At 37.5% G+C, this 22,996-nt stretch overlaps 1 protein-coding gene across 1 annotated transcript; it reads left to right on the forward strand.

Moving 5' to 3' along the window:
• The first annotated feature begins 17,838 nt into the window (after nt 1-17,838).
• On the forward strand, nt 17,839-19,677 carry CAX7 (calcium exchanger 7). The gene has a single exon (XM_048089580.2). The coding sequence runs from the start codon at nt 18,010-18,012 to the stop codon at nt 19,639-19,641; it is 1,632 nt and encodes a 543-aa protein (XP_047945537.2). The 5' UTR covers nt 17,839-18,009; the 3' UTR covers nt 19,642-19,677.
• The last annotated feature ends 3,319 nt before the right edge of the window (nt 19,678-22,996 follow it).

Here is a 22,996-nt window from a genome sequence, read left to right on the forward strand (position 1 = left end):
CAAGAGCGGAGCGGTACTCCGCGTGCTCATTATTTGGCTCGTGCCAGCGGAACGAGCACGCCCTTGCTAGCGAGCTTTGCTCAGCGGCAAGAGCCAAGAAAGAGCACACGCGTGCAGCCCAAGTAGCGCGCCATGCGTTGAGTATTTGGGTTGGTCTTCTCGAACACATGATACCTCAAACATATGATAGCAATCTATTAAGTTGAAATTAGTTCACTTTTTTTGTTGCAAGTCTTTAACTCTTTCTATTTTAAGGATTAATTGTTGTTTATTTTTATAACTCATTTAATCAAACGCAATCGATAATTTTTAAGTAATAATGTGTTGTATTATGTATATTTTTTTAATTTATTAGATTATTGTTAGTATGATTTTTATGATTTTTTTAAAAATAAACTCTTAAAGGAAATTACAATTGAAGTTAAGAGCATCTCCGGTGGCGCTCTTCCCACTAGAACTTCCCACAAAAACTTCTTGCCACGTCATCACTAGACTTCCCATCCCACTGCCACATCACTAAGACTTCCCCTGCATTAGGACTTTCCACTAAGACTTCCACTAGGACTTCCCGCAATAAAATTAAATTCACAATTAAAATTAAAATTTACGGAATTAAATTTCGACACAAATACGAACGGGGAAATGCAAATGTTTCATTAAAAAAAACATACATTATTCGAAAAAAGAAAAATTACATAGTAGATAATAAAAAATGAATCATATCAACGTCGATCCCTCCGCGTCCAAACCTCTTCGATGATATCCTCCTGAAGTCGAATATGGGCATCTTTTTGCCGCATGTCGGCAAATGCGCACAACCGCTCAACCTCTCCATGAGGTACCCCCCATGTTCACATTCGCGCTGGCCACGCCGTGGCTTGGACCGGCACCCGTATCATCTTCGTTGGTCCACTGAGTCAGTTCGTCACCTTCACTTTCGACAATCATATTGTGCAAAATGATATATACGTACATGATGTCGCCGATGTTGGGAATATACCACATCCGTGAAGGACCCTTCACCATCGCCCATCGACTCTGGAGCACACCAAATGTCCGCTCAACATCCTTGCGCGTTGCCTCCTGACGGTTGCAAAGTAGGACTTCTTTGGTCCGATCGCATGCTTGATCGTCTTCACAAAGACGGATCAGTTTGGGTATATCCCATCCGTCAAATAGTATCCCATATTGTGCTGGTTGCCGTTGACGACGAAACTGATGGCGGGACCAACGCCATTGCACTGATCGTTGAACAGGGGCGACAACTGGAGGACGTTGAGGTCGTTGTTCGACCCGGCGACTCCAAAATAAGCATGCCATATCCACAACCGGTAGTCAGCTACAGCTTCAAGGATCATCGTGGGATGCTTGGCTTTGAAGCCGGAAGTGTGTATCCCCTTCTAGGCGGTAGGGCAGTTCTTCCACTCCCAATGCATACAATCTATGCTGCCCAACATCCCAGGGGACCCGTGCACCTACCCGTGCATATTTATCAGCTGCTGGCAGTCTTCGGGGCTCGGACTCCGAATATAGCGATCCTCGAATATCTCTCTAACGCCCGCGCAAAAATTCCGCAGACACTCGACGGCTGACGACTCGCCAATGTGGAGGTACTCGTCGAACATGTCGGCCGGGCCTCCGTACGCCAGTTGCCTGATTGCGGCAGTGCACTTCTGTAAGGGCGTGTATCCGGGTTCGCCAGCCGCATCCTCCCTGATCCTGAAATACTCGTATCTTCTCTGTAAAGCACCCACGATATGCATAAACAACGGACAATGCATCCTAAAATGTCGCCGGAATAAGGCATCCCCAAAACACGGCTGCGGAGCGAAGTAGTCCTGATACAACCGAATATGTGCAGCAATGTGGTCCCGGGGTACATGACGTCGCTGATGGCTCGGCGAGGTACCGCCGCCTGCTGCAGCCGTTGCTGCCTCTGCCGTAGCAATCGATCAATCGCCCCTTCCATAGCGACATCCAATTCATTCTCACATCACTATCACTATCACTAGCGCCCATGTCACTACCACCCGCACGACTACTAGTCATTCTAGATATACTTGAAAATAGAGTTTAGAGAGAGAAACTTGTCAACACAAGTGGTGTGAATGAAATGAAGTTCAACGAGCCCTATTTATAGAGTTTTTTTTTTTTTTAAATTATTTTTTAGTCGGACGTCCGACCCACGCCACAACCTACACCATAGTGGCGGACGTCCGCCCGCCTGTCGGTCGGATATCCGAGCCCATCCGACGGGCGCACGGGCCGTCCGTGTCTGAGTTTTTGCTTCACTACGGCAGACGTCCGGTCGGACTTCCGCGACGTCCGCCGTTGGAGATGCTCTTGAAAGCTGTTTTGAGTATAAGTGGGAGATTGTTAGAGTTTGTATACTAGAAATCACCTTTCGAGTGATTGAATATTGTTAAAACTCTTATTTTATTTTCAGAAGAAATAAACAGATTATTTTTGTTATAATGTTGTTATGGTTTACATTTAATAGATGTTTATTACATGTTTAAATGTATAAGTAACTTAACAAAGTCTAAGTCTTTGTTTTAGTAGACCGGTTGTGGGTGTCGTTCACTTTAAGGTAACACGGTCAGTTCTGAACAAAGAAAAAGAAGAATTTCATAACCTAGATAGGCTTAGACTACCTATCGTGAAAGGTTGCAATGTCAGTCCGATTATTTCTAAGCCTTACTGAAATAAGATGACGTTGGTGTGGTATAGCACTGAATGGATCTAACAGCGAGACAGCCTTTATGCTATCTACAGAAAGACGAGGTCTTGTAAATTATCATTTCTTAATCGATGTACGTTAGCATTGAGCATACGGTATTGATTATGCAGTACTTTGACTTACCAAATGGTGCGGGTTTTTCGCAACCCAATAAGCCTGGTATATTGGGTAGTGGTGATTAATATCTAACGGTACTAGGATTGCTATTATGTTGAATCGTGGGCGAGGTGAGTCTCGTTTGATAACATCCTCAAGAGAAGCTTGAAATAAGGTTTTATTATTCGGAACCTAGCTAGTTGGAGTTTAATTACTCTGTGAATAATAAATAAGATTTTCTTGCTGAGTCCTCTCTTGGAATAAATAAGATATTAATTAATTAAGTTCATAGCAGACAATAATTAATTAATAGATGATTCTATCTTAAGCGCGGGAAATAAACATCAAGTAATGGAAACCCAAAGTACTTATAATTTCGAATTTGGATGGGGAGTGCAGTATTACTTTTGTAGTGGCTGCTCCTAATATTCCAATTATAAGCTTATATTAAATTGGGTTTAATTTAATTAGTAAAAAGCTAATTGGAGAAGCCCATATACAAAGCCTTCCATAGATCCCTGTCTGGGCCCAATATGTGACTTATTATAAATAGGAGAATAAAGGAGACAGAAAACACACTTGATTTTACTAAAATTTTCGTCCCTCTCTTTTTCTAGTAAGAGGACGATTTTTCCTCTTCTTCGAGGGATTGGTTTTTCGTCTTCTTTATTTAAGTCCTAGTATACTGGTGAGATTAGCCCACCTTGATATCAGCTTACAGTCTGGGAACCAGACAGAATATCTGTGGTTTTGTACTAAAGATCTTCACGTGGAGAAGGCGCTAATGGTTAAACCGTAGAAAAGCATGTTTTAGGTTTCAATTAATTTAAAGCATGTTTTATTGAGTTATGAGCATGATACATGTGATAATTACGCGAATAGAATTTGTCTAAATAATCTGCTAAATAGATCAGAATTATTATGTAATTGATTTGTGTGAGTATGGCTGCGATCGTACGACGACGTGAAAACGAGCGAGGGCTCGTCCACGCCGCCGGCAAGACCGCGGCGGTCTTCTCCCCAGATCAGTCGGCGTTCGACGGTGGTGGTTTTCGGAAGACGCTGCTCGTCCGAGAGCAGCGGCGGTTCAACCGGCCACAAACCCTAACCTAAACCTAACCCCAACCCTAGTCGGATTCCGGGATGTGCAACGCCGAGTCGAGAGCTTCGCCGCCATGCGCGGTCGTTGCTGGCTTAGGGCGAATCGCCGTCGGTGGAAAGAAGACGCTGGAGCAGCGCGGCGGTGGCCGCGCGATCGACGACATCGACGGATGGAGTTTTGCGACTCTCAAGTGCCGGAGAGGGAGAAAGGAAGCAGCCGCGACGTTGATCGCGGGATTCCGGCGAGAGCTGGACGGCCAATCGCCGTTCCGGCGAGTTCTACGCTGGAAACTTCGTCGTCGTTGATCGTGCGAACCTCGATCACGAGATAACGATGAAATATTATTTTAATGATTATTTGATTCCTAAATTAAAAGATATCATTAAAATATTATTATTTAATGGAAATAAAATATTTTGGGAGGATTTCCCTAGATTTTAGGAATATTTAGATTATTGACCATATCTATGGATATATTTTATTCCTATATGATATGGACAAGAATAATTTAATAGTTTCCTAATTATATTATATATCTAGAATCCAAATAAGGATAGATATGTAGGATTTCATTAAATAATAAAATATTATTCTCTTCCCAATCTTAATAAGGAATTAATTTAAAGTTTATTTATTCATGTCAGTCAAAGATATAAATAATTAATTATTTTAGATAAATCTTATAGAAGACATGAATATGGATTAAACTTTAGTAATTAATATATATTATCCTTTAATAAGATGTTTAAAAGATTATAAAAGATTTAATTATCCTGTCAATTAAATACCAACATAATTAAATTAAGCCTTTAATCTGCAGTAAGGCTAAGGATAATTAATGAAAAACCATAACTTAAATATCTAAGCGATAATTACGAATTAAGTTTGTATATGGTCTCCATCGATTGGTCCACAACTTATGAAGCTAATTTCTGAATCTTATCGCCACACATGCCGTGGGGACAATAATCCTAAGAAATATCGAGTTCATATAGGTGGACTTCACATATGCAAATAGTATGGACTAGAAAGTAGTTTCCAATATTATCGCCACCCATGCTGTGGGGACAATAATTCTAAGAAATTACAAGTTTCAGAAGTTCAAACAGAATTTACGAGATAGCTTGGTCTTGTTATCAACGCATGAGCATTGTTATGGGAGTGTGTTGTAGAAACGAGATTCTGTATTGCTATATCTGATGGTCGTGCTTAGGCAACATTTGGCGGCCATGTCGTGCTGCGGTCTCTGGACTATTCGTCGGTGTTGTGACCAGTAAAAATGTTAAAATTTTAATGCGTATTGACCTCTGCTTGAGGGTACAAAATTTTAATTTTATAGTTGTGAGAATTTGAAAAGTTTTATGGTTTATCTCCTCAATTTCATCACATAAGTTTATGACAAATAGTAAATATTTTGTTTTGCAGTGGAAACTAAATCGTCAACATGTCACTCAATCCTCTTTCTGCAATTCTTAAAGAAAACAAACTCGAGGGCCAAAATTACATAGAATGGAAACAAAATTTGGACATCGTTCTCACAGCTGATGAGTACAATTTTGTGCTCAACTTTCCACGACCCCTAGTGCCGACGGCTAACGCCGCACATGCAGTGAGAGATGCGCATAAACGGTGGCATAAGGCGAATGAAATGGCTAAGTATTATATGTTGGCCTCCATGTCAACAGTGCTTAGACATCAGCATGCCGCCATGGCCACTGCTACTGATATTATGCAAAATCTCACAAATCTCTTTGGTACTTAGAATCGAATGGCTAAGTCTCAAGCCTTTCGGAGTATCTAGGCCTGAAAATTTAATTCGTGGGTTTCGGGTATTCCCGACCCAGTCCCAATACCCGACGGGTTATGGGTATCCGAAACCCGAGATAATGGGTTCGGGTACAGGTTTGGGTAGTTAATGTTAGGATTTTTCGGGTTTAGGGTACCCGAAACCCGTATTAGGGTACCCGACTAATACCCATTTAAACCCGATTAATTATGTATTTGTGATAAATATTTTTATTTAGTATAGGGCCTATGGCCCGTAAGGTAAATCTAGGGTAACTTTATTTAATCACATGTAGATTTATAAATTTTTCGTATGCCTCACTTTTTCAAGTTTCCTTCACGCCGCTGCTGCTGCTCTCTTTTTGCCGTTTGCTCTCTTCTTTACATTCGTGTTCGGTTCATGGTGCATTATTTATGTTCTTACTTGTTATCTTTTGAAAATATATAGTTAATTAGTTATGCTTTCTCCATTTTATTTACATGTTCATTTAATGTCTTAAAAAGTTATTTTAATCTCTTTTATAATCTCTTTTATGTTTTAATTTATACCAAAAAAAAATTATTTTAAAATTAAGTAGAGTCTATTTGTCTAAGGTCTATTTTATATAATATAGAATTATAGTCAATAAATAGTATAAGTATTGTGTGATTTTTAATAATTTCTATTCTCATCACAATTTAAATTATATAAAAGAATAAATTTAAATATAATAATTCCGGATTTATGGGTACCCGATTAGTTGGGTTCGGGTACCCGCATCGGGTATTAGGGTATCCGAATTCACATACGGGTCGGGTATTGGGTATGATATTTTTTAGATTTCGGGTTCGGGTACCCGAATTTTTGGGTTTGGATACTCGCAGGTACCCGAACTTTCACCCCTAGGAGTATCATGTGCAAGACTATGAAGGAAGGCTCGTCTGTGCGGGACCATGTCCTCGAGATGATGAGCCACCTCAATCAAATTGAGGTTTTGGGAGGTGTCATTGATGTCGAGTCCCAAGTTACTATTATCCTTCAGAGTCTGCCCCCTAGCTTTCAGCAGTTCAAGCTCAACTTTGAGATGAACAAGAGAAATTACACCTTGGCTGAGTTGTTGACTGAACTTCAGTCGGCAGAGGATCTCATGAACCAAGCTAAGGCTGCGATGGTTAGTTCGTCACATCGTTCCTCTGGCCCTAGGCCTGGCGTAGGAAAGAAGAAAGTGACGAACCAGGTCCCACCTAAGGAAGCTAAGGGAAAGAGAAAGAGGAGGTCGGGAAAGAAGCAAACAGGAAAGTGTTTCAGGTGTGGAGAGAAGGGGCATTGGAAGCCAGACTGCCCTAAAAAGGGCAAGGCTACAGGTATGCACCAAGCTCTAGTTGTCGAGTCATGTTTGGCTTCGACTTCATCTCATACTTGGGTTATAGACACTGGAGCTACTGATCATATTTGTTTTGATCCTGACTTAATGCATGTGACAAGACGGCTATATGATGAAGAGATCGAAGTCCAGCTGGGCGAGCTACTAAAGTGGTGCCCGTTGCAGTGGGAGACGTTTATTTGCGTTTTAGTAGTGATAGATTTTTGGTTATGAAGAATGTTTTGTTGATACCTTCTTTTAGAAGAAATTTAATTTCAGTTTCTAAATTGGTTTTTGATGGATATTCGATTTCTTTTAATGACAGTTGTGTTATTAAGAAATATGGTTCTTATATCTGTCGTGGTATCATGGAAAACAATCTGTACACAATCATATTTACACAATTTAATAATCGCAAATTAGAACTCAATAATGCATCGAAAATTTCAAAGAAAAGAAAGGAACCTTCAAGTTCAATGAACGAAACGTACTTATGGCACCTTAGACTTGGTCATTCCAACCAAAGGAGGATTCAAACTCTCGTGGATCAAGACCTTCTTAAAGGACTAGATACTGAATCATTTTCCACGTGTGAATCCTGCTTGGTAGGCAAGATGACTAAGAGACCTTTTAGGGTGAAAGGTAATAGGGCCAAGGAAGTACTAGAACTCGTTCATACTGATGTGTGTGGACCAATGTCAACTGAGGCAAGAGGCGGCTTTCGCTATTTCATCACTTTTATTCATGACTACTCGAAAGTTGGATATGTTTATTTGATGCGCTTTAAGTCTGAAGCTTTTGACAAGTTCAAGGAGTTTAAGGCTTATGCTGAGACGCATCATGGAAAATGTATCAAAAGCCTGCGATCTGATCGCGGAGGCGAATACCTCAGTGCCGAGTTTTTGGACTACTTATCGGTAGAGGGAATTGAATCCCAACTGACTGCGCGGGCACACCTCAGCAGAATGGCGTAGCTGAAAGAAGGAACATGACCTTGTTAAACATGGTCCGATTGATGATGAGTTATGCACGACTTCTTATTTCGTTTTGGGGACATATCTTGCTATCCGCGAGCCATATTTTAGACAATTTACCGTCAAAATCTGTTCCTGCCACTCCATATGAGTTGTAGAATGGGCGCAAGCCCAATCTAGAGAATCTCAAGATATGGGGGTGTCCAGCTCATGTTTTGGAAAAGGATCCAACTAAGCTGGACTCAAGGACAGAGGTATGTTTGTTTATAGGATACCCCAAAGGATCGAAAGCTTACGAATTCTATAGTCTCCGAGACAAGAAAGTCATTGTGAGTACTCACACGACATTTTTAGAGGAAGACTTTGTTATGAATCATAAAACCAGCAGTGAGGTGGCTCTTGAAGAGCTCACTTCAGTCACAAGTTCCATTAACCAAGAACAAGTACCTATAGTACAACCAATTCCCAAACCTTCAACTTCTACACCTAATGTTGTAGTGTCGTGCCACAGTGGGAGGGTCTCTCATGAGCCCGAAAGATACATTGGTTTGGGAGAATCTATGGATCACTCCTCGGACAACAATGTACTAGATCCCTGGAATTTTGCAGAGGCGCAGGCGGATGTCGATCATTGCCAATGGGTAAATGCAATGGATTCGGAACTACAATCTATGATAGACAAAGACGTCTACGATTTATATGTCCTACCCGAAGGCTGTACTGCCATTGGGAGTAAGTGGATATACAAACATAAACGTGGACCCGATGGGCGAGTTAAAGTCTTTAAGGCAAGACTAGTGGCTAAGGGGTATACCCAAAAGGAAGGTGTCGATTACGACGAGACCTTCTCCCCGGTGGCCATGCTCAAATCGATCTGGATTCTATTGTCTATAGCAGCTTACATGGATTGGGATGTGTGGCAGATGGACGTTAAGACTGCGTTCTTGAACGGTAGTCTTGAGGAGACCATCTACATGGAACAACCCGAGGGATATGTCGTCAAGGGCAAAGAGCACATGGTTTGGAAGCTTAAGAAGACCATTTATGGCCTCAAGCAAGCATCTAGATCATGGAATCAGTGTTTCGATCAGACTGTTCACAAGTTTGGATTCGAAAAATGCCCTAACGAAAGCTGCGTGTACAAGAAGGTTGAGAAGGGGAATGTGGTGTTCTTAGTTTTATATGTAGATGACATTTTTCTAATTGGAAACAATAAAAAGATGTTGTCATCAGTACGAACGTGGTTGTCAAACCAGTTCGAGATGAAGGATATGGGAGACGCGAGACACATTCTAAGTATCAAGGTCCTACGGGACCGTGAGAAAAGGATGTTGTGCTCATCTCAAGAGCCCTACATCGACACTGTACTTAGTCATTTTAGCATGCAAGATGCCAAGAAAGGTTTCTTACCTTTTAGACATGGCATCCATTTATCTCAAGAGATGTGTCCTAAGACTGCATCTGAGATAGCAGAGATGAGAAGGATACCATAAGCTTCGGCAGTTGGTAGTCTCATGTATGCTATGTTTTGTACAAGGCCAGATATTTGCTTTGCTGTTGGCATGGTAGCAAGATATCAGTCAAATCCGGGCCAAGGACATTGGACTGCAGTAAAGAACATACTCAAGTACCTTAAACGGACTAAGGACTATGTTCTAGTTTACAAAGCAGGCGAGCTATGTCCTTTGGGATATACTAATTCAGACTTTCAAGCTGATCAAGACCCGAGGAAATCTACTTCTAGTTATGTGTTTACCTTAGGAGGTGGAGCCGTGATTTGGAAGAGTGTAAAGCAGAAATGCATTGCAGACTCTATCATGGAAGCCGAATATGTGGCCGCTTCGGAGGCTGCAAAGGAGGCTGTATCGCTCAAGAACTTTCTTATGGACTTAAGTGTGGTTACGAATCTTCCCAAGCGCATCACCATTTATTGTGACAATTCTGGTGCTGTGGCAAATTTGAAGGAACCAAGAGCTCACAAAGCGAGCAAACACATAGAGAGGAAGTATCATATCATTAGAGATATAGTGCAGAGATGAGACATACAAGTGGTCAAGATTGCGTCAGAGAACAACTTGACAGATCCCTTTACAAAGGCATTGGCGGTCAAACCGTTCGAGAGCCATGTAGAAGGAATGGGAGTTCGACTCGCTCGAGACCTCAACTCGCTTTCAGTATAAGTGGGAGAATTAGACGTAGTGCACATTTCTTTTTGTATACTCAAAAGCTGTTTTGAGTATAAGTGGGAGATTGTTAGAGTTTGTATACTAGAAATCACCTTTCGAGTGATTGAATACTGTTAAAACTCTTATTTTATTTTCCGAAGAAATAAACAGATTATTTTTGTCATAATGTGGTTATGTTTTACATTTAATGGATGTTTATTACATGTTTAAATGTATAAGTAACTTAACAAAGTCTAAGTCTTTGTTTTAGTAGACCGGCTGTGGGCGTCGTTCACTTTAAGGTAACACGGTCAGTGTTGAACAAAGAAAAAGAAGAATTTCACAACCTAGAAAGGCTTAGTTAGACTACCTATCGTGAAAGGTTGCAATGTCAGTCCGATTATTTCTAAGCCTTACTGAAATAAGATGACGTTGGTGTGGTATAACACTGAATGGATCTAACAGCGAGACAGTCTTTATGCTATCTACTGAAAGACGAGGTCTTGTAAATTATCATTTCTTAATCAATGTACGTTAGCATTGAGCATACGGTATTGATTATGCAGTACTTTGACTTACCAAATGGTGCGGTTTTTTGCAACCCAATAAGCCTGGTGTATTAGGTAGTGGTGATTAATATCTAGTGGTGCTAGGATTGCTATTATGTTGAATCGTGCGCGAGGTGAGTCTCGTTTGATAACATCCTCAAGAGAAGCTTGAAATAAGGTTTTATTATTCGGAACCTAGCTAGTTGGAGTTTAATTACTCTATGAATAATAAATAAGATTTTCTTGTTGAGTCCTCTCTTGGAATAAATAAGATATTAATTAATTAAGTTCATAGCAGACAATAATTATTTAATGGATGTTTCTATCTTAAACGCGGGAAATAAATATCAAGTAATGGATACTCAAAGTACTTATAATTTCGGATTTGGATGGGGAGTGCAATATTATTTCTGTAGTGGCTGCTCGTAATATTCCAATTATAAGCTTATATTAAATTGAGTTTAATTTAATTAGTAAAAAGCTAATTGGAGGAGCTCGTATCCAAAGCCTTCCATAGATCCCTGTCTGGGCCCAATATGTGACTTCTTATATATAGGAGAATAAAGGAGACAGAAAACACACTTGTTTTTACTAAAAATTTCGCCCCTCTCTCTTTCTAGTAAGAGGACGATTTTTCCTCTTCTTCGAGGGATTGGTTTTCCGTCTTCTTTATTTAAGTCCTAGTATACTGGTGAGATCAACTCATCCTGATATCAGCTTACAGTCCGGGAACCAGACAAAAGATCCGTGGTTTTGTACTAAAGATCTTCACGTGGAGAAGACGCTAGCTATCTTCGATTCTTTGGAGAATCATCAAGGTATAATGGCTTAACCGCAGAAAAACATGTTTTAAGTTTCAATTAATTTAAAGCATGTTTTATTTGAGTTATGAGCATGATACATGTGATAATTACGCGAATAGAATTTGTCTAAATAATCTGCTAAATAGATCAGAATTATTATGTAATTGATTTGTGTGAGCGCTTCCGCTGCCAGTTCCTTCAGGTACGTCATACAATAATGTATAAGCTCCTTACCGGTAGGGCAAAGGCTCTAGACTTGTTAGTATGTCTTGAATCTGTATAGTTTACCGCTAGATTATTAGGCCTAGTCCGTCGTCTGTGTGTCTATTTATATAGCAGTAGGGGCACGCAACTCTGTAATCTGAAAACGATCTGAATAACATATGTTCTCTGTTTCCTGCCCGTGGACGTAATCAACACAACGTTAGTGAACCACGTAAATTCTGTGTCTCTTTACGTTTCTGTTTATCTCGATTACACAATTGTTCTATTCTGTCACAACAATTATTTTAAACAAAAAATCATACATTAAATATATTGAAGTTATCATAATAATAATAATAATAGTTAGTATTAATCCATTTGGAAGATAATATGTACCCTTTAAGTACTTGTATAATAAATTAATTATTATATTTTAATTTTAGTGTTTTGTTCAAATATAAAACTTAAATCTTATTTTCCAATACAAGATGGTAACATTGTTAAAAATCATTATTTTAGAAATTATTTTTCCGGTTAGCTTCACGTTTTCATGGAACAAATATAACCTTTATTTTAAAACACAAGTTCGTCACATGCAGGGATGGGACGTATCAGCGGCCAAGCCACTGCTCAAGTAGGGGCTTGGCCGATCCAGGAGCCCCCTACCCATTGTTGCCCTCCGCTTCGGCGCTCCGGTACCAAATCCAAAATATTCACAGTTAAGAAGTAGCACCGCCATAATTTTGAGGAAGAAGATGATTATGGATGGGCTTCGGTTCATATAGTAGTACTGATATTCTATTGGGCCTTAACCTTTATTATACCTTTATTATACTATATATTAGGCTATTTTTATTGAATATTATGATAATAAAACATGTACAAGTTTAAATAATGATACCCACATTCTTTTTTTCAATTTCGCTCTGTTCTTTAATTTACTCTTTTTCCATCCTATTTTATTTTCATTTTTTGTAATTAAGAGTGGGACTAGAGATAGGGAAATATACCGAAATACCACACTTACAATATCGAAAATATTAGTTTTACGATACGATAACAGTAAAAATTTTCCTATACCGTGGTGTACCGAATCCTCAGTGCATACAGAAAAATCGGTGCATGTTAAAATATTACATACTACTTCCGTCTCCAAAAGGAATACTATATTACAATATACTTAATAAAACTCTATATTTATATATAAAAAATTAAATTAAAAAGAAAAAGTCTTCGAAAATCCTACTTTTATATACTCTATTTTGTATATAAGATAGATTTTTTTTGCATAGGGGTGTTACGGTATACCTTATTGTATCGTAAAAGTACGACATATCGCAATAATCATAAGGTAATGGTATAAAAAAATTAATCATATGATTTATATCGAATTTTCGCTATACTGAAAATTCGGTATACCGAAAATTCGATATGGTATCGGTATGATATTTTGTCATACCGCAATTTTCAATAAGGTATGCGGTATGCCGTTCTCGGTGCGGTATACAGTACCGACCCACCCCTAAGTGGGACACTTGTCACCAAATCGTCCAAATTTTAATATAAAAGAATATAAAGTTTCCACTCACTATAATTTTAATCTCATTAACATTAATTCAAAATTTTATATATTGAATATTTCAGATACAACATTGTAATTAGTTTGCACACAATCTCCATCGATCTGCTCATCAATTTCTCTGATTTAGTTATTTGCATTATTTTTAAAAACAAAAAATCAAATTTAAAGAAAAACTCAAAATTACAACAAGTAAATTAATTTTGATTCTAATACTTACTTCTTTTTATAGATAATTTTTTATTATAATACGTCTTTTAACTTAAACTTTTTACTACTTGATTACTTTTCCAAATAAAATATTTAGTTTTTTACTTCATATTTTTTTTTGATTGAACTATAAAAATAGTCCCTGGATTATAGATTTATCTCGCTCATAGTCCCTGGACTTTAAAAATATTGTCAGACATCCCTGACATTCCTGGAATAAGGATTTATCTTGAAAATGTTCTTTTTTCACTGTTTTGGTCGAAAATACCCTTTTGGGGGGTTTGGGCAACTTGGTCTTTTTACACGTTTAACATTTTAAATCTGATATTATTTCAGTTATGTACTAAATTTGATATTATTTCAAAATTATCATTCTTTGTTTCTTTATTTCAATATTAGATTTAATTTTACAAAATCTAATTTAAAATTTCAATTTTTAAATATCAATAAAAAATTTTAATTGTAAAAATTATTAAATAACAAAAATTAATAGTCATAATAAATATTTGATAATATTGTCTAATATTTAATCAATAAGGTATAACAATGCCTTAGTTTTAATCAATATTTAATAGCTTTAATCATAAATAGATCATATAACACGATTTAATCTGAAATAAATATGCATCTAATGTAAGACTGATATAATTTTCGTTTATTAATTTGAAAACAATCAAAATTTACTAGAAAATTTCAACAAAAATACTCCTATATAAAATTTTTAGTAGGATCAAATTTTTAGTCAACTTAATAATATACAATCACAAGCAATTATAACAACCGAATGAATGCTAAATAGAATAGCTCTTATTTTTCCTTCATGATTAATATTATTTTTCTGTACTTCTTCAATTCAGCTGAATATTATATTAAATAACAAAAATTAATAGTTTTAATCAATATTTATAGTGTCCATGAATTAATAGTTTTAATTAAAAAAATTTATTGATATTTAAAAATCGAAATTTAAAATTTAATTTTATAAAATTAAATCTAATATTGAAATAAAGAAACAAAGTGAAGGATGACAAAATGGAAGAACAATGATAATTTTGAAATAATATCATATTTAGTACACAACTGAAATAATATCAGATTTAAAATGTTAAAAGTGTAAAAAGACCAAATTGTGCAAACCCTCCAAAACCCCCTAAAAGGGTATTTTCGCCCGAAAACAGTGAAAAATGACCATTTTCGAGATAAATCCTTAGTCCAGGGATGTCTGGCGATATTTTTAAAGTCCAGGGACTATGGGCGAGATAAACCCATAGTCTAGGAACCATTGTTGTAGTTCGCTCTTTATTTTTTGGTTTGTTTAATTTAGAAACCAACGAAACAGTAAATCGAATGATATATCTTACTCACTTCGATTCATAAAAATATAGACATATGATATGGAACAAGAAACCTCCATTATTATTAGTGTTTTGATGGTGATATAAGTTATACTCCCTCCATCCCACAAAGATTGTCCCATTTTTCCATTTCCGTCTGTCCCATAAAATTTGTCTCATTTAATTTTTCCCTTTTTGGTAGTGGACCTTATATTCCACTAACTCATTTCTACTCACATTTTATTATAAAATTAATATATAAAAGTATGGCCCACATTCCACTAATTTTTTCAACTCACTTTTCATTACATTTTTTAAAACTCGTGTCGGTCAAAGTGGGACAATTTTTGTGGGAAGGATGGAGTAGTAAATAACTTGATGTATATGAGTAATATATTGGGATAATTTTCTATAAATAGAAATGTCCATATTTTTATGGGACATATGAAAATGGAGAGTGCGCATATTTTTATTGGACGCATAGAGTATAAATGAATATTTTAATATTAATAATTTTTATTAAATTTAAACATAGGCTAATTCGTATTTCTAGTTCTGTCGCAGGTAACACGAGTTCATCTGACCATCAGATTCTTAGTACTTGGTGTTTCTGTAGTCCAAAATTTGCGAGAATATACTTTTATTTTATCATGATCACCACTATTATTTCTTGCAATGTATTTGTACATAAGACGCATCTCACTTACCTCGTCCCAATTATTTTGTGGTCCTAGTCTGCGCATTTTTTGTCAATCAATTTATTTTTTATGAAGTCCAACTTGACTCAAGGAGAGGAAATTATTCGAATTTCGGATCGGATTTTTTCCCTATTTGGTCCGATCCGAAAATCCGAAGTTTTACAAAAAAAAGGAAAAGTGAACAGTAAAAATCATATCTGGACAATATAGGATGCCTATTTGAAAAAATTTGTGGAAAAAAAATAATTTTATTTGTGGTATTTTTCTCTAGGGGTGTCGAAACGGGTACCCGCAGGTACCCGCATCCGATTTCGACCATAATGATAGTCCTGATACCCATCCCGCACTGTGTCAGGTATAACCCGATATCCAACTCGGGTATCCCGCACCCGACATTGAGGGTACCCGACCCGACCATGGTTTTTTTTTTCCAATCTTATTTTTGTTGTAAGGAGGAGGCTGCCGGCTGGTGGAAAATTGTGGAATTAAGAATCAAGAATCAAAAATTCACAATCTAAGAATCAAGAATATATATGTAGCTTTTACTTCCCAAAGCAGAATTCTTTCCCAATAACTTTGAAATTAATACAGAAATTAAAAAATATATACAAGAATTAAGAATCAATCCAAGATGTGTACTAGAGCAGCAAGTAACAGTAAAAGAAAAAAAGATAAGGAAATTAAATAGAATGGAGTTATGGGAATGAAGGAAAACAGGAAATACAATAGAAAAACACAAAATAAAACATTCATGAGTCATGACTTCCTGAACTAGCACAAGCTGGCCGGTGGAGACGTCGCCGACGGCGGATGCGGGTGGAAGGACAATCGGTACAGACGTGAGAGAATAAGATAATAAAAAAAATGTTAAAAAACTTAACCTTAATTAATAGACGGAAAAAGATGAATTATAAAATGCTAATATACCTTATATAAAAACAAACAATCGGGTAATTCTCGGTACTAACAGGTAACTCGCAAAATCCAAAATATGAATACCCGATCCCGTCCCATTTCTCGTTTCGGTCGGGTAGCGAATACCCAATCCCCGTCGGATATCGGGTCGGGTTGGAAATTACCCGATACAATTCTACACCCCTACGTTTCTCATTCTTTTGCTTTCCTATTTTTCCCTTTCTTGCCTCAAGGTCACTATTGATCTTTTCTTTTCTTTTCTTTTTATCACATTCTCTCTATTTCTTATTCTTTTATGATTTATATCTTTCCTCTCTTTTTTCTACTCACTCTTCCAATTTATTTATGATTTCTCTTCTCCTATCTATATTTTCTCAATTTTATTTCTTTCTTGTTTTAATAACTCTCTTAAAATTTATTTTCATGAAGTGCCTCAAATATACATGTTATATTGTCCGGTTACCATGTGTGCAGTTCACTCGAAAATTAATCCAATCTCATTCGAATTGGTAGAAAATCTAAAATCAGGATCCAAAAAATTTGAAATCGCATCAAATATATAAAACTCCTAAAATCTAATATAAAAATCCAAAATTTTGAAAATGCAACACCAAAATCTAAAAATATAATCCCAAATACCATTAGAATTGTTCAACATAAAACTCTTATTTTTTGTCATGTTCATAACTGTAATAGATATTTTTATAATACATATAAATATATTTTGGATCAGATTTTAGAAATATCCGATGCGTTCCGAACGTCCAAGATCTCTTAAAAAATCCAATCCGATCCGTACAAAAAATTGAACTGAATTTTAAATTTCAATTTCATTAGAAATTGTATTTTCAAATTTCGTATATTTTGCTCACCCCTATAAAAAAAAAAAAAAAAATAGAGTTAATAAACGTTAGTAGTTTTTCCTGAAGATTCGTAATCATTTTAACGCGAATGATTCCAAACAAGTTTGCACCGAGCAATCAGCATCCTGTTCACGAGGGGTAACTTAAACTTCATCTCATTTGTTGTACAATTCCTTTCCTTCTAACCTTATCTAGTCAAACAAACTCCTTCCTTCACTGCGCTGGTGGTGCCCGATTCTTACCTTATCCTTCCCCCAAACAAATATGGGCACAAACTAGCATCTCTACAATAATTGCATTACTCCAATTAATAATTTCATAATTATGTACTACCAGTGTTAGGTTATTCTTTGATGCATTCACAAGCAAATGCAAATTAGTAGATTATTAAAGTTTTGGTTTGAAAAAGTGTGAAGCGTCGTTGTCGATAGCCGTGACTGTATCCGATTGAAGTAATATAGAATTAAGAAAACCCCCAATATCAATAATCACAATTCCCAAGAGATTGCCTAATTAACTTTGTCCCAACCACAAGCTCGGACCAAACATTCCTACCTCAGATACACACTACCCTTGTCGTCTGCCTAGCTATGTTATGAACTAATTCAATTTATCATCACACTTTTCTCTTGATTCCTTTTTTATTCTGAATGGATTTTTTTCGAAACAAGGCGCTTTCTCTCTGTGTCAGCTTGTGCTTCTCTCTGCTCGTCTCCATATTCATCGTCGCCACGTCTTCAACTCCTCCTGCGCAGCAGTCGGATAACTGGCTGTACGATGCGGCCGGCGATTGCAGCGGCGTTCGTGAAATCTCCGATTATAAAGCGAAATGCGCCTTCGTGAGGTCCAGCAGCGGCTGCAGCAACGGCTACTTGAACTACCTCGAGATTTTCTACTGCGTCTGCGGAGATTCTCCCGCGGTTGGGTATTTGTGTCTGTTGCTGTGGATGTCGGTGCTGTTCTACGTCCTCGGCAACACGACGGCGGAGTACTTCTGCCCCTCCGTGGAGAGCCTCTCGCGCGTGCTGAGGCTCTCCCCGACGATCGCCGGGACCACGCTCCTCCCGCTGGGGAACGGCGCCAACGACGTCTTCTCGAGCGTGATCGCCTTCACGCGCTCGGGAGACGCCGACGTCGGCCTCAGCAGCGTCCTCGGCGGCGCCTTCTTCATCTCCTGCTTCGTCGTCGGCGTCGTCAGCATCGCCGTCTCGTCGCGGGGGGTGAAGGTAGACCGGGCCAGCTTCGTCAGGGACGTGCTCTTTTTCCTCTTCGTCCTCTGCTGCGTCATCGCGATCAACATCTTCGGGAGGATTAATTTCTGGTTTTCCCTCTGTTTCTTCTCTGTTTACTTTCTCTACATCGCCCTCGTCTCCGTTATGCAGTTTCTGCGGCGGAAGGAGGCTGTTAACGGCCAGGTTTTGGATGACGTGGAGGTGCCTTTGCTAAATCATGTTGATGAGAATGATAAATCGTCTGTTTCGGTTTCGGTTTCTGTTAGGGACGAATCTTGGTGTCGTCGCTGCATCGGTATGTTTGTGTATGTTGTGGAATTGCCGGTTTCGCTGCCGAGAAGGCTGACGATCCCGGACGTCAGGGGCGAGAATTGGTCGAAGCCGTTCGCCGTGGCGTCAGCGACGCTGGCGCCAATGCTAATCGGAGTGCTATGCATCAAGCAGAGTTTCGCTCTGCTAATAGCATCTGTCGTCGTGGGGATAGTCCTTGGCGCAGCGTCGCTGGCCTTGACGAAGGGGGCGGGGCCGCCCAAGAGGTGGGTGCTGCCGTGGCTGGTCGGGTGCTTCTTGATGAGCGTGACGTGGACATACATTATAGTGCAAGAGCTCGTGTCGTTGCTGGTTGCCTTCGGAAACATTTTGGGCATAAACCCTGCGATACTAGGAGTCACGGTCCTAGCGTGGGGGAACTCGCTAGGCGACTTGATCTCGAATTTGGCGATGGCGCTGAAGGGGGGCGCGGACGGGGCGCAGGTGGCGATATCCGGGTGCTATGCCGGGCCCCTCTTCAACACGCTGGTGGGGCTGGGGTTGTCGTTGGTGTTAGCGTCGTTGAAGGTTTATCCCGAAGGGTATGATGTGCCGAGTGATTCGGATGTATATGAAACGGTGGGATTCTTGATGGGAGGATTGCTATGGGCGCTTGTGATATTGCCTAAGCGCAATATGCAGCTTGACAAATCCTTAGGGATTGGATTGTTAGCGATTTACTTGTGTTTTCTGTTTGTGAGGATTCTAAAGGGTGTAGGAATACTCCAATCTGTTAGCTAGGATTTCTACTTATAAAGAATTTATTAATTAGCCTAATCTTGCGTTTACCAAATTTTACTTTCATTACAATTCTTGAGTGTGTGCTTTCTTGCAAATCTATCTTCATACACATGTTCACTCCTGTTTTAGAATCGTTGCCTTTATTTGCAGGATTTCTGCAATTAAGAGCTCTTTTTGCCTTTTTTGCGATTTTCTTTGTCTTGTTTTTCATTTTTCATATTTTTATTTAATTACGGGTATATTTTTATATTTTTATAAAATGAAACCCACAAATAATTAAGTGAATGAATGGTAAATTGTGAATATTTGTTTCTTAGATAAGAACTCAGATAAAAAAAAAAAGGTGTAAGATCATGAATTATGTACTAAATGAATTATTTACGAAATGGATTTGTGCATGCCCGTAGGCTAGCTGACTTCTTAGTTAAGTTTGATTGATCACTCAGTTTTTCAGTGTCTTCCAAGTGGAGAACAGATTAGTCAAATTTAGTGGGTGAACTTTTGATAGTAATTTATATATAGACTAATGCTTAATATTAATCTTTGCGTAATTTATAAATATTTCTTTTCTTTAGTTGATTATGACTACCTGTGCATAGTAGCCTTTATTGTATAATGTCTTTGTTCTTTGTGTTTTAATAGTTTGCTTTTTACGTATTAATGGTAGACACATTAGGTTGTGACATTTTCTTTGAATGTCAATATGAACAATATCATTTTTATTTATGTGAAATTAAAACGTCCAACTGTCACACTTTCTGCGCCATTTTTAAAACTGGGGGTTATGGTTGAAATGTTTCTCAAACATAGAACTATTAAAAAAAAATACTCCCTCCGTCCACGAAAATTTGTCCCAGTTTTCCATTTCTGTCCGTCCACGAAAATTTGTCCCAGTTTTCCATTTCTGTCCATCCCCCAAAATTTGTCTCATTTCACTTTTACCATTTTTGATAGTGGACCCCATATTCCACTAACTCATTCCTACTCATATTTTATTATAAAACTAATACGGAGTATTTTAAAAGTAGGACCCACAATCCACTAACCTTTTCAACTCACTTTCCATTACATTTCTTAAAACTCGTGTCCGGTCAAACCGGGACGAATTTTCGTGGACGGAGGGAGTAATAATTAGACTATTAATAGAAAAAAAATGCAAACTAAATAAATCAAAATTAAAATTATAAAACTAAAACAAGTGAGTAGTTATTATAAATTGAAACATAGTAAAATCTGAAGTTATAAACTATCATAATACTACTCCCTATTAAATATCCGTTGGAAGTTAGTTTAGATTATTTAATTAGGATAATAAGCAAAATAAAGAAATTCATTCGATACTATCAACATGTTATTCTATAAAAAAAACATCAATTCAACTTCAGCTCGAAATTGATAATTAAGTAATGGAATACATCGCATTTGTATTTTAGCTATTTTAAAGACCCGTTAAAATTCAACATCTAACAACATTTATGATTGATTATCAACAATAACAAAATTTTCACCATAATTTTAATTATAATTACAATACACTTTTCAAAACCTCATAATTACAACATCACATATCACAGAATCACCAAATTTCGACTCTAAAACTATATTGTTTGACAACATCGTTTTAAGTGATGATCTTCAGATTTTTTTTTTTTTTTGAGAATATCGTAGTTGTTGAATAATCTATAGATCATATCACAATTGCAATGCCTAATAATGTTGTACTAATAGGCGTTGTGTTGTTTCAGTAGTAATCTTACTATTGTATTCTCAACTCCAAATACTGATCACAAAAATTGAGGCGGCCAGTTTGAAGTGTCAAACGAGAATGTATCCATCAATTAAACGTGTGACAATTTTCTATCATCATATAATGAGATAGAATGTATACTTGCGATTATGACATTAGAGGTTTGGACTATATCAAAAGTTGAACAATTTTGACAACCATTTGAAATGAAATGTCTCATCTTTGTAATTGTACCATGATGGAACGTATGTGTCATCATTAGGTGTTTTGGACCATTCAAATTGTTATATTTATGGAAATCAATTGCCAATTGTGCGGAAGTAAAAAATTGATGGTATTTATTGATAGAATTATTAGAAGTATGATAGTACTACTATATATCATGATGATGAAAAATTACTACAGTTACGATTTATGCATGCAACACCCCTTACCTCTCTGTAACAAGAAAGAAAATTAAACATGATGATTATGTACTCTGTTGCTTTAAAACTTAACGATATAGCTCGCTCTCTGCCAAGTTGAGTTTATTTAATGCAAACCGAGATAACGCATACGGATTTTCATGTACTATAAAGAAACTCGTTTTAAAAATTTATATACTCCATGTTTGTTTGTTTTCTATTAGAACCATCCTTCTATCATGATTTGGTAGAGTATTATTTTATTTATTTTTGTCAAATCAACGGGAATTTGTCACTAGTGTGAAACGTCATTTTAATTATCTATAATATTCCAACCGCCCATTGACTATAATCACTAGCTAATTACCCAAATTGTTAAGAACTGAGAGTTTTTAGGGCAGCCGCAATGCGGCTGTTGTATGTCCCGGTCTCGTCTCGGAGAGACGAGCACGAGCGAGACCGTGTTGCGGCTTGCTCGTCTCACAAAGCATCACGCTGTGGGGAGTAAATTAGCTAGCTAGCGTGCCACCCCTCATGTGGCGCGCTTTCATCAAGTAGTGGCAAGTGGGCTTCTTCTTTTAAAAATAGATTTTAATTAAAATTTGATTTTTAATTATAAAAAAATAATTTTTATTTTTAATATAAAATAAAAATATGGACATTTCCATTTATGAAAAGTTGTCCCCAACTAATTGCTCATATACATAATACATCAATTTGTTTAGAATGTGTAGGAAAGAAATCAGGGATATTATATATGATTGATATGCAAGAATATTTTACCGAAGATAGAATAGCAATTAATGTAAATTAGGTTTACCATATATTGTACTTATGTAGCCTATATAAAGTGGAGTATCATTGTACATTGTGAAGGGAATAAGAATGAAAATTTCCACCGAGTTCTACATGGCCTCAGAGCAGAAAAAACGATCCTAGGCTCAGAAGAGTTTCATCATAGCCAAAATACCTTTCTCGACCTTTGTTTCAGCCAAAAACAAGTCCAGAAATCGAACCCTACAGCCAAAAACATGTCAGATACAGAGGAGGATACGAAACCCAATCCAGATCAGACGAAAAGCTTGAGAAACAGTAAGAGTATCACGGTAGCATTCAAATTGAATGGGAGAAACTACCCATTATGGTCCAGATTAATCAAGGTGAAGATAGGAGGCCGAGGGGCTTATTCCTATATCAGAAACGA

This window comes from Salvia hispanica, chromosome 4 (assembly GCF_029641045.1).
Source record: "Salvia hispanica isolate PSC_SH4W2 chromosome 4, Shi_PSC_v1, whole genome shotgun sequence".
In the NCBI taxonomy this organism is placed as follows: Eukaryota; Viridiplantae; Streptophyta; class Magnoliopsida; order Lamiales; family Lamiaceae; genus Salvia; species Salvia hispanica.

Bases quoted from the DNA above. Each gene is read 5' to 3' on its own strand.
- CAX7 (XM_048089580.2), top strand. From the start codon at position 18,010: ATGGATTTTTTTCGAAACAAGGCGCTTTCTCTCTGTGTCAGCTTGTGC.